This window comes from Onthophagus taurus, unplaced genomic scaffold, assembly GCF_036711975.1.
Source record: "Onthophagus taurus isolate NC unplaced genomic scaffold, IU_Otau_3.0 ScKx7SY_16, whole genome shotgun sequence".
NCBI classification, from domain to species: Eukaryota; Metazoa; Arthropoda; class Insecta; order Coleoptera; family Scarabaeidae; genus Onthophagus; species Onthophagus taurus.
The window spans coordinates 1,046,192-1,057,998 of NW_027248941.1; the positions used below are offsets into that span (position 1 = coordinate 1,046,192).

The 11,807-nt window shown below is 29.5% G+C and overlaps 5 protein-coding genes and 1 long non-coding RNA gene across 6 annotated transcripts in view; 4 read left to right on the top strand and 2 right to left on the bottom strand.

Moving 5' to 3' along the window:
* The window catches only part of LOC111417043 (ATP-citrate synthase), a 32,705-nt gene extending 31,204 nt beyond the window's left edge, over positions 1-1,501 (top strand). Inside the window, exon 10 of the transcript XR_011642250.1 lies at positions 1,486-1,501. The gene's annotated coding sequence lies outside the window, so the exon portion shown is untranslated. The remainder of the gene's footprint in view (positions 1-1,485) is intronic.
* Positions 96-619, top strand: LOC111417050 (mitochondrial import inner membrane translocase subunit TIM16-like). The gene has a single exon (XM_023049212.2). The coding sequence runs from the start codon at positions 180-182 to the stop codon at positions 546-548; it is 369 nt and encodes a 122-aa protein (XP_022904980.2). The 5' UTR covers positions 96-179; the 3' UTR covers positions 549-619.
* On the bottom strand, positions 602-1,306 carry LOC111417049 (CDGSH iron-sulfur domain-containing protein 3, mitochondrial). The gene is made up of 4 exons (XM_023049211.2): positions 1,176-1,306; positions 994-1,117; positions 842-935; positions 602-794 (listed from the first exon to the last, which is right to left on the bottom strand). Exons 1-4 carry the CDS (start codon positions 1,233-1,235, stop codon positions 662-664), a joined length of 411 nt encoding a protein of 136 aa, XP_022904979.2. The 5' UTR covers positions 1,236-1,306; the 3' UTR covers positions 602-661.
* LOC139432484 (uncharacterized) lies at positions 1,459-2,192 on the bottom strand. Its single transcript, XR_011642252.1, has 3 exons — positions 2,054-2,192; positions 1,871-1,995; positions 1,459-1,812 (listed from the first exon to the last, which is right to left on the bottom strand). It is a non-coding gene; the product is annotated as an uncharacterized lncRNA (long non-coding RNA).
* A 1,925-nt stretch (positions 2,193-4,117) lies between these two features.
* LOC111417046 (sperm-associated antigen 6-like) lies at positions 4,118-10,886 on the top strand. Its single transcript, XM_023049207.2, has 6 exons — positions 4,118-4,347; positions 4,400-4,557; positions 4,609-5,020; positions 5,073-5,336; positions 5,396-5,745; positions 10,159-10,886. The coding sequence occupies exons 1-6, from the start codon at positions 4,218-4,220 to the stop codon at positions 10,492-10,494; spliced, it is 1,650 nt and encodes a 549-aa protein (XP_022904975.1). The 5' UTR covers positions 4,118-4,217; the 3' UTR covers positions 10,495-10,886.
* Positions 7,136-8,385, top strand: LOC111417048 (uncharacterized). Its single transcript, XM_023049210.2, has 2 exons — positions 7,136-7,785; positions 7,844-8,385. Exons 1-2 carry the CDS (start codon positions 7,580-7,582, stop codon positions 8,088-8,090), a joined length of 453 nt encoding a protein of 150 aa, XP_022904978.1. The 5' UTR covers positions 7,136-7,579; the 3' UTR covers positions 8,091-8,385.
* Positions 10,887-11,807: the final 921 nt, after the last annotated feature.

Sequence of the window (11,807 nt, forward strand, 5' to 3'; positions counted from 1 at the left end):
ATATACATTAACATATAAAATATAAATCAACCAAAAGTAGAACTTTAACCTCAAATTAATTAATTAATCGACACATAGATGTCGCCACTTACTAAAAACTTGAAATTGTCAAATCTTGCAAAGGGCGTTGAGGTTATGTTAAAACGTAATAACAAACTGATAATAGAAAAGGGCCCCACATGGCGAAATATATAGCTCAATTAATAGTAGCGGGTTCGCAAGTGATAGGTAGAGCGTTCGCTAGGGCCGTAAAAGAGGAAATAGCCGCATCGCAAGACGCCGCAAAGAGGTTAGGTAATAATAAAACGAGAGCCGAACGACTAAACAACACGAAAACGGGGCTTTCGCTCGAAGAGGCCAAACAAATTTTGAATATTGATAAATTGGATGTGGAGGAAATTAATAAACGTTACGATCACCTATTTAAAGTTAACGATAAAGGAAGTGGGGGATCGTTTTATATACAATCGAAAATCGTGAGAGCCAAAGAACGAATCGATATGGAATTTAACGCGACGAAAGCATCGGAAGATCCGCCTAAAGTGTAAAAGTTAATTTTAGTTGTGTAGATGAAGAATGTGTAATTAATTAGAAAAGATAATTAAATTTATTCGTTTTATTTGTTAATTAATTTTTATCTAAACTTTGTTACATAAAAGTTTCATTTTATTGTCGATGTAGCTTCTTGAACAGCCTTCGTTTTGTGCGTCCCATCACAAAACGGTCTATTATTAGTTTGTTTACAATTACACAACCAATAATCTTTCGTTTTTTCAACTTGGAACCGAATCGGCCTAAAATCATTTTTTACAATTTCAAGGATAACAATTTTTTATCTTACTTTTGTTTGATTTTTAATTGGGGAATCTTATGGGTCCCATCGCATAAAGGCTGATTCTTCGACCTCCCACACAAACACCACGAATATTTCTTTTCTATCAAAATCATAAAGAAAAAGCATGTTTTACGTATTATCATTATAAAGTGATTTACCAGTTTCTAAACGCATTTTAAAAGGTTTTTTGTCATAAACTATCCCATTTTCTGGTTGTTTATCGGCGGAAATAACCCCGGTTAAAACGTTTTTGGGAATATTAGCTTCGTTTGAGAAGTTAACCTAAAAAAAAGTGAGGTTAAGTTTACCTTGATTTAAGAAAATCGATTTTATAACCGACTTTTTGTGTTCTAAGGATGTTAATTAAGACCCTTTGGGTAATGATACTTCGTAAAACCATAATTATTAATTACAATTTGATTAAACGGTGAGAAATTATTAATAATGTTCGGTTCAAAGTTGATTAATTAAACTTTGATTATTAACCGATAGGTGGCGCTGAATTATTATTATTTTTTTTTAACTAAAATTAATTTTGTCAATTAATTTTTTTAAATATTAATTAATTGATTTAAAAAAAATCTTTTTTATTTATATTCTTTTAAATTAATATTCTTTTATATTTATATTTTCTTTCAATTTATTTATAGCTTTAGTAACTATCTCATAGGTGGCGTTACAAAAGAAATTAATCCGTCAAATGTCAAGTTTGAAAAGTTTAAAAAAATCTAATTTTTCTCGTTGAAATGACCTCGAGGTCGATTTTGCAAGTTTTCGATCAATACCAAAAGGCTCGCATTGCTTTCGTACAAACGGTGGCAGATTTGGCGATTCGGCCTAAAATAATTTTTTACAATTTCAACAATAACAATTTGTTATCTTATTTTGTTTGATTTTTAATTGTGGGATCTTATGGGTCCCATCGCATAAAGGCTGATTCTTCGACCGCCCACACAAACACCACGAATATTTCTTTTCTATCAAAATCATAAAGAAAAAGCATGTTTTACGTATTATCATTATAAAGTGATTTACCAGTTTCTAAACGCATTTTAAAAGGTTTTTTTGTCATAAACTATCCCATTTTCTGGTTGTTTATCGGCGGAAATAACCCCGGTTAAAACGTTTTTGGGAATATTAGCTTCGTTTGAGAAGTTAACCTAAAAAAAAGTGAGGTTATGTTTACCTTGATTTAAGAAAATCGATTTTATAACCGACTTTTTGTGTTCTAAGGATGTTAATTAAGACCCTTTTGGTAATGATACTTCGTAAAACCATAATTATTAATTACAAATTGATTAAACGGTGAGAAATTATTAATAATGTTCGGTTCAAAGTTGATTAATTAAACTTTGATTATTAACCGATAGGTGGCGCTGAATTATTATTTTTTTTTAACTAAAATTAATTTTGTTAATTAATTTTTTTAAATATTAATTAATTGATTTAAAAAAAAATCTTTTTTATTTATATTCTTTTAAATTAATATTCTTTTATGTTTATATTTTCTTTCAATTTATTTATAGCTTTAGTAACTATCTCATAGGTGGCGTTACAAAAGAAATTAATCCGTCAAATGTCAAGTTTGAAAAGTTTAAAAAACCTAATTTTTCTCATTGAAATGACTTCGAGGTGGATTTTGTACCTTTTCGATCAATACCAAAAGGCTCGCATTGCTTTCGTACAAATGGTGGCAGATTTGGGGATTCGTCCAAAAATCATTTTTTACAATTTCAACAATAACAATTTGTTATCTTATTTTTGTTTGATTTTTAATTGTGGGATCTTATGGGTCCCATCGCATAAAGGCTGATTCTTCGACCGCCCACACAAACACCACGAATATTTCTTTTCTATCAAAATCATAAAGAAAAAGCATGTTTTACGTATTATCATTATAAAGTGATTTACCAGTTTCTAAACGCATTTTAAAAGGCTTTTTGTCATAAACTATCCCATTTTCTGGTTGTTTATCGGCGGAAATAACCCCGGTTAAAACGTTTTTGGGAATATTGGCTTCGTTTGAGAAGTTAACCTAAAAAAAATGAGGTTATGTTTACCTTGATTTAAGAAAATCGATTTTATAACCAACTTTTTGTGTTCTAAGGATGCTAATTAAGACCCTTTTGGTAATGATACTTCGTAAAACCATAATTATTAATTACAAATTGATTAAACGGTGAGAAATTATTAATAATGTTCGGCTCAAAGTTGATTAATTAAACTTTGATTATTAACCGATAGGTGGCGCTGAATTATTATTATTTTTTTTTTAACTAAAATTAATTTTATTAATTAATTTTTTTAAATACTAATTGATTTAAAAAAAAATCGTTTTTTATTTTATTCTTTTAAATTAATATTCTTTTATATTTATATTTTCTTTCAATTTATTTATAGCTTTAGTAACTATCTCATAGGTGGCGTTACAAAAGAAATTAATCCGTCAAATGTCAAGTTTGAAAAGTTTTAAAAAATCTAATTTTTCTCGTTGAAATGACCTCGAGGTCGATTTTGCAAGTTTTCGATCAATACCAAAAGGCTCGCATTGCTTTCGTACAAACGGTGGCAGATTTGGCGATTCGTCCTAAAATCATTTTTTACAATTTCAACAATAACAATTTGTTATCTTATTTTTGTTTGATTTTTAATTGTGGGATCTTATGGGTCCCATCGCATAAAGGCTGATTCTTCGACCTCCCACACAAACACCACGAATATTTCTTTTCTATCAAAATCATAAAGAAAAAGCATGTTTTACGTATTATTATTATAAAGTGATTTACCAGTTTCTAAACGCATTTTAAAAGGTTTTTTGTCATAAACTATCCCATTTTCTGGTTGTTTATCGGCTGAAATAACCCCGGTTAAAACGTTTTTGGGAATATTAGCTTCGTTTGAGAAGTTAACCTAAAAAAAAATGAGGTTATGTTTACCTTGATTTAAGAAAATCGATTTTATAACCGACTTTTTGTGTTCTAAGGATGTTAATTAAGACCCTTTTGGTAATGATACTTCGTAAAACCATAATTATTAATTACAAATTGATTAAACGTTGAGAAATTATTAATAACGTTCGGTTCAAAGTTGATTAATTAAACTTTGAGTATTAACCGATAGGTGGCGCTGAATTATTATTTTTTTTTTAACTAAAATTAATTTTATTAATTAATTTTATTAATTAATTTTTTTAAATACTAATTGATTTAAAAAAAAAATCCTTTTTTTTATATTCTTTTAAATTAATATTCTTTTATATTTATATTTTATTTCAATTTATTTATAGCTTTAGTAACTATCTCATAGGTGGCGTTACAAAAGAAATTAATCCGTCAAATGTCAAGTTTGAAAAGTTTTAAAAAATCTAATTTTTCTCGTTGAAATGACCTCGAGGTCGATTTTGCAAGTTTTCGATCAATACCAAAAGGCTCGCATTGCTTTTGTACAAACGGTGGCGGATTTGGCGATTCGGCCTCAAAACGTTGAAATTTTAAATCAGGCTCGGGTTATAGGTGAGGTTATGTCCAATTTTTACATTATAATAACTTAAAAATTTAATTTTAGATTTACTTCGGCCGTTAATCTCGGATATTTGCATGCAAATCCAGCAATGCGCAATTATAGCTTTGGGGCGGTTAGTTAATCATGACCCGAAAATCGCCCAACAGATTTTAAACCAAGATTTTTTGCCGGTTTTAATCCACGATCTTGACAAACAAAATGTAAGTTATAATTAATTTCTTTATAAATATTTTTTTTTATTTTAATTTTAGAAATACCACAAAAAGGCTGTTCTTTTTGTGTTACGCTCGCTTTGCAAACATGACGCAAATATGGCTATGGCTGTGGTTACTTCTGGAGGTCTTGAGGCGTTAATAATTTGTTTGGAGGATTTTGAGCCTATGGTGAAAGAAAACGCAGCTTGGGCGTTGGGTTACATTGCAAGGGGCAGTCCGAGTTTAGCCCAAAGCGTCGTCGACACAGGGGCTTTACCATTATTGGTGCTTTGCCTCCAAGAGCCAGAGATAACCTTGAAGCAAATTGGGGCGAGTTCTCTCTCTGATATTGCAAAGCACTCAATTGAGCTTGCGCAAAGTGTCGTTGATGCAGGGGCGGTACCCCATTTTGCTAAAAATTTAAATAATCCTGATGAGAAATTAAAAAAACAAGTATTGCATGGATTAAGTAATTAAAGCTTATTATTTTATTATGGGTTATTTAAAATTTTTTATTTAAGGTTGTATTGCAAAGCATTCGAATGATTTAGCAGAAGTTGTAGTTGAAGCAGAGATTTTCCCAAACGTTTTAATTCATATGGCGCATGCTTGCCCGGCTGTAAGAAAAAACGCAGCTTGTTTAGTGCGAGATGTTGTAAAGCACTCGTTGGAGCTAACCCAATTGGTGGTCAACACCGGGGGAATTGGAGCTGTTATTGAGTACATGGCCCAAAGCCTCGAGGAGTCTAAAGTCCCTTGCATCACAGCTTGCGGATACATTTCTGGTTAATCATTTTTATTTTGCATTAAATAAATAAATTAAAACAATTTTTTGTTCCATTAGGACATTCTGATCTCTTAGCAATGTCTGTGATTGGTTGTCAAGGTGTCATCCAATTAAAAACGATTTTGGATGAAAGCGAGGATGATGCCACTTTGTGCGTTACGGCTTGGGCTTTGGGGCAAATTGGAAAACATAGCCCGGAGCATTCCAAAGCTGTGGCAGCTGCCGGCGTTTTCCCGAAACTCCTCAGTTTGTATTTAGCTTACAATTCCTCCGAGGATTTAAAGTACAAGTGTAAAGTTGCGTTAAAACAATGCCTACAAAAATGCTTGATGCTTTCCGCTTTGGAACCCCTTCTCAACGATTGCCCCAAGAACATTTTAAAATACGTTTTGGGACAATTCAGTAAGGTTAGTAAGGTTATTTCGTTAATCGATAGATGGCGCTAAATTAATTTTTTTAAAATTAATTTTGTTGCTATTCCTTTTTATTTTTAATTAATTTTTTTAAATATTAATTAATTAAAAGAGTTTCTTTTAAATTTAATTTAAATTCATATCATTTTTATAATTAAATTTTAATTAACGTTTTATTTACCAATTCATAGATGGCGCCACTAATAAAATTTTAATCTGTCAAATGACAAGTTTAAAAAGTTTTATAAACTTGATTTTTTTCGTTAAAATGAGTTCATGTTAAATTTTGCAAATTATTAATTGCTAAAAATTTTAATTTTATGTAATTGAGGTTATGTCCGTTTATGTTTAAAAACGATTTTGGCCTAAAAACATTTTAAAATACGTTTTGGACCAATTCAGTAAGGTTATGTTGTATTTATTTCATTTGTTCAATCGATAGATGGTGCTAAATTAATTTTTTTTATTTAATTTTGTTGCTATTCCTTTTTATTTTTAATTAATTTTTTTAAATATTAATTAATTAAATGAGTTTCTTTTAAATTTAATTTAAATTCATATTATTTTTATAATTACATTTTAATTAAAGTTTAGTTACAATTTCATAGATGGCGCTACCAATAACATTTTAATCTGTCAAATGACAAGTTTAAAAACTTGATTTTTCTCGTTAAAATGAGTTCATGTTAAATTTTGCAAGTTTTTAATTGATAGAAATTTAATTTTTTGTAATTGAGGTTATGTTCGTTTATGTTTAAAAACGATTTTGCCCCAAGAACATTTTAAAATATGTTTTGGGCTAATTCAGTAAGGTTATGTTGTATTTATTTCATTTATTTAATCGATAGATTAAGTTTTTTAACTTAATTTTGTTGATATTACTTTTTATTTTTAATTAATTTTGTTAAATATTAATTAATTAAATTAGTTTCTTTTAAATTTCATTTAAATTCATATTATTTTTATAATTACATTTTAATTAAAGTTTAGTTACAATTTCATAGATGGCGCCACCAATTACATTTTAATCCGTCAAATGTCAAGTTTAAAAAATTTTTAAAACTTGATTTTTCTCTTTGAAATGGGTTCATATTAAATTTTGCAAGTTCTTAATTCCTAGAAATTTTAATTTTATATAATTGAGGTTATGTTCGTTTATATTTAAAAACGATTTTGGCCTAAGAACATTTTAAAATACGCTTTGGGTCAATTCAGTAAGGTTTTATTTAATTTTGTTGGTATTCCTTTTTATTTTTAATTATTTTTCTTAAATATTAATTAATTAAATGAGTTTCTTTTAAATTTAATTTAAATTCAAATTATTTTATAATTATATTTTAATTAAAGTTTAGTTACTAATTCATAGATGGCGCCACCAACAAAATTTTAATCCGTCAAATGTCAAGTTTAAAAAGTTTTAAAAACACGATTTTTCTCGTTAAAATGGGCTCAAGTTGAATTTTGCAAGTTCTTAATTAGTAAAAAACTCTCATTACTTTCGTATAAACTTAGTGCAATTTAGTGATGTGGCCACAAAATGTACCAACTTCAATTTTACGTAATTGAGGTTATGTTGGATTGTTTAAAACCGATTTTCGATGGAAGTGATGAGGTGATGGCCCCAAGAACGTGTTAAAACGCGTTTTGGGTCAATTTGGTGAGGTTATGTTTAATTTATTTCATTTATTTACTGAGTGTGCGCGTTAAATTATTGATTTTCGGCGTTTTTTCGCGTTTCGATTTCGTCTCTTGCGAATCTGGTGAATTCGCGAGTGATATTACGAAATTGAAATAAAATGTTGGTGTTTCAAGTGCCGCAGTGACGACGATGCACAATAGTGATTCGGCGGGCGTCGCTGAACTCCTGGAAGTGCGCGGAAAACGGGTCACCAACCCAACAAGAAGCAACGTTTTCTCGGGTTCGGGGCCCCTTCGATTCTCGTTAAAGAGGTTAAATGAATCGCCGCAATTGTTGGAGTCTAAATCTGAATCGAGTATAAGTTCGAAACATGAAAACGCTGAAGGAAATGTTAGGTGAGGTTAAAAATTGGGTTAACTTTTTATCTTGTCTTATTAATTCTCTTTTTTTTAGGTTAAATGTGGTGAATTTAACAAGCGAGAACTTTGCTTGCAAGAAAATACGTGAGATAAGAGAAGCGGAGGACGTAAAAGCGTTGAAAAAGTTGTTTGATTCGATTGGAAATATAAATATTGATAATAATAAGAATCGAGGGAAAGCGAGGTTAGGAAAAGTGACTTCAATCGATGTTGACGAGGTGTACGAGGCTTTTTACGGGCGGTATTATAATCACCTGCGTGAAATAATCAGTAGGGATTAAAAGAGAAGTGCGCTAAAAAGTTTTGCGAATGCGCTTTACGTTCAGTTGTATAAAAAGCTTGTAAGAGACGCGCTGAAAAATTAAAATCAACTTCTGTGATATAACCGTGCCCAAAAAGAAAATCTAAAAAAAGAAATAAATAATCCTTAAAGATAACCAAGAAGATAAAAAAGCTAAATCAGAAATAAAAAATTGTTATTAAGCTTTGTAAGAAGAAAAGTAATTGGATTGATTTGGATTTACTAAAAAAAAAAACACCAAAAAAGATAACCTCAAATTAATTTTTAATTAAAAATGGATTGTAAATGCAAAAATGTTCCGAATCACGTAAAAACGACCGATTTAGATCGAAAAGTATTGAGGGAAACTTTATATTCGGAGATATTCCAGCGACATCGAAGATCGATTTTCGCGCTCGGCTCGTTTTTGAGAATGTTAAAAACGAAAAAGTCGAATTATAACGTGATTAAACAGGATAACGAGTCGGAATAATTATTTTAACATTAATTTTCAAGGTTACAGAAATAAAAAAGTTTTAATTAAATTAAAACCGCACCTTTTTTACGGTTCAAATAGAACCGCACCTAATTTAATAATAGATAATAACCTGGATAACAATAATAAAATGGTACACACCTCGTTTTTGGATATTTGTTGGTTCCATTTAATGTTAAATTTAAGTTTATGCACTAAACAAATTTGTATAAATTAATTGGGATGTGAATTGAAAATTTAAATGATACATTTTTCGCGTGTTATACACCTCGGGTTATTATTATAATCATTGTACACTGCTTTATGTATAAAAATGCTGTTTTTAATAAAAAAGTTTTCTAATTTTTTTTTAATTTCTTCACCAATCTACGAATAACGTTCGTTTTAGTTACTCGTATATGTTTTATGTTATTAAAATTACAAATTAATTTAAATTTTATTAAATTATGCTAAAATATTTGACATGACGAGAAGTTAGTTACAAACGTACTTTTTCCAACAGATGGCGCTACCTTCGAGGCGTCTTTTTCAAGTGTCATTTTTTGACGTTTCATAAAAAAAAATGTATTTAGCTTATTTCTTATTCAATTCACTTGAAAAAGTAAGATCTTGTATAGTTGGTTATTTCGTATCTTGTGAGTTGGGTTGACTTCCTATGAATCGGTAATATGAAAGAAAATCTTCGACGATGCTGCACTAAGTGAGTAAAATAAACTTTTTTTAATGAAACGTCAAAAAATGTCACCTTCGTCACTTCGAAGACGTCGGTCTCCCCCCGAGGGCACGAATTGTCCATTCTGAAAAATACGAGTAGAGATCCAACTTAGGGATTTTAATGTTATAGAGTCCGCGATGGCAAGGGCGGCCGATGTCTTCGAAAACGGCCGTGGTGGTTTAAAGCTGTGCTAGAAAATGGTGATTTCTAATTTCTTTCTCAACACAACGTAACCTCACTTTTTTAAATGACATTTTTTTGACGTTTCTTTAAAAACATTTAATTTAACTCACTTGGTTTTAGAAGTAAACCTAAAACGAAATTTGCGTCGTAGAAGTTCGTTTTAGTCGCGTTTTAAGTTATTAAAAAAGAAATCAAATAGTAATTCGCTGTATTCGTGGTTTTAAATTCCGCTAAAATATTTGACATGACGAGAAATTAGTACTTTTTCCAACAGATGGCGCTATCTCTTATGCGTCTTTTTCAAGTGACGTTTCATTAACAAAAATTTTTTTAGCTCATTTTTCGTTAGAAATATAAAGTTTATTTCATCAAAATAAAGTTTTAGGTATTAATTTTAGTTTAATTAAAATAAAATTTAACGAATCTATCATACCAATATACTTAATTAATTAAATTAATAACAACCTCAAAATAAAAAAATTACTAAAAAAAAATTTGACATATGATGTTTATGTCAAATTTTGACACAAACCTAACCTAAAAGATTAAAACACTGCTTTATGTATAAAAATGCTGTTTTTAATAAAATGGTTTTCTATTTTTTTTATTCCTAATCTAATTATATTAATTGAATTAATTTTTTAATTCTTAATTTGATTAGTTTTTATTTTTTAGGTTCTTCCAAATGATGCAAAAGCGCGTAGATTATTTGTAACAAGCGGTGGATTAAGTAAAGTACAAGAAATCGATGCAGAACCCGGCTCAACTTTATTAGAGTACATAACAATAATAAATTCATGTTTCCCCGAAGAAATTGTACGATATTATTCCCCCGGATATCCAGATACTTTATTAGAAAAGGTTGAGCAATACTCACCGCAAATGATGACCATTCTACGAGAAACCGACGTCAAAAATACCGATGCGCAAACTCACGATACCCCAACTCAAGACACTTCTAATAATAGCCAAGAAATGAATTTGGTCGAGAGTCAATCTTTACTTTTTTAAAGGATTCGTAAAGAAGTTTTGTAGAGAAATGAGTAAGATGATTATTGTTTATTTATTCCCAGCATTTACAAGATAATTTTCTTGTTTAATAAAACTTTTATTGAATAAGATTTGTTTATTTGAGTTAAAAAATGATAAAGAAAAAAAATGAGGTTATGTTTTTTTTGACGTTTATGAAATATAACCTCAATTTTTTTCTTTAATATTTGTAAGTTTTTTAATTTAAATATGATAAATCGAGACGGTTTTAATTAATTTTAATTGATTTTAACGAAGGAACATAAAGAAAATAAGTAATATTGTAAGTAATTTTTGTTTCTGATAATTATTTTTTATTTCATACCATTTATTTTGTAGATACAACTTAAATGAATAAAATTGTTTCAACAACATTCTTTATTTATTTTTCGAATTCCCTATTTTGCTTAAAATAACGCCATCTATTATTCACACGCTGAATTATTGATAAAATTGGGTTGGTTCGAAACTCTGCTAATGAAAATATTTTACCAGGCGGCTCAAACAAAAATTGAAAATTAGATTTTGTGATACAACATTTTTGAGAATGGATCTTTTATTTAAATCACCCGGTATAATTTTTAAATTAGTCGAGTTTCAAACCATCGTTAATTTGTAATGTGGCGCCATCTGTTATTCACATACGGAATTATAGACAAAATTGTGTTGGTTGGAAACTCGGCTAATAAAAATATTGTACCGGGCGGCTCAAACAAAAATTGAAAATTTTATTTTGTGATACAAAAATTTTTGATAATGGATTTTTTATTTGAATCACCCGGTATAATTTTTTCATTAGTCGAGTTTCAAACCATCCGTAATTTGCCAAGTAGCGCCATCTGTTATTTATATGCGGAATTATCATGAAAATTGGGTTGGTTCGAAACTCGGCTAATGAAAATATTATACCGGGTGGTTCAAACAAAAATTGAAAATTAAATTTTTGGGGACGGAATTTATTAAAATAAATCTTTTATTTGAATCACCCGGTATAATTTTTTCATTAGTCGAGTTTCAAACCATCGTTAATTTACAAAGTGGCGCCATCTGTTATTCACATGCGGAATTATAGTCGAAATTGGGTTGGTTCGAAACTCGACTAACGAAAAAATTATACCGGGTGGTTTAAACAAAATTAGAAAAATTAATTTTTCGAAACGAAATATGTCAAATTGTTTGAGCCACCCGGTATAATTTTTTATTAGCCGAGTTTCGAACCTTAGGGGTTTTATATAGCGGCGCCATCTATTATTTGATTGCGGAACTAATCGAAGGAAATTTTTGAATTAGGGTTT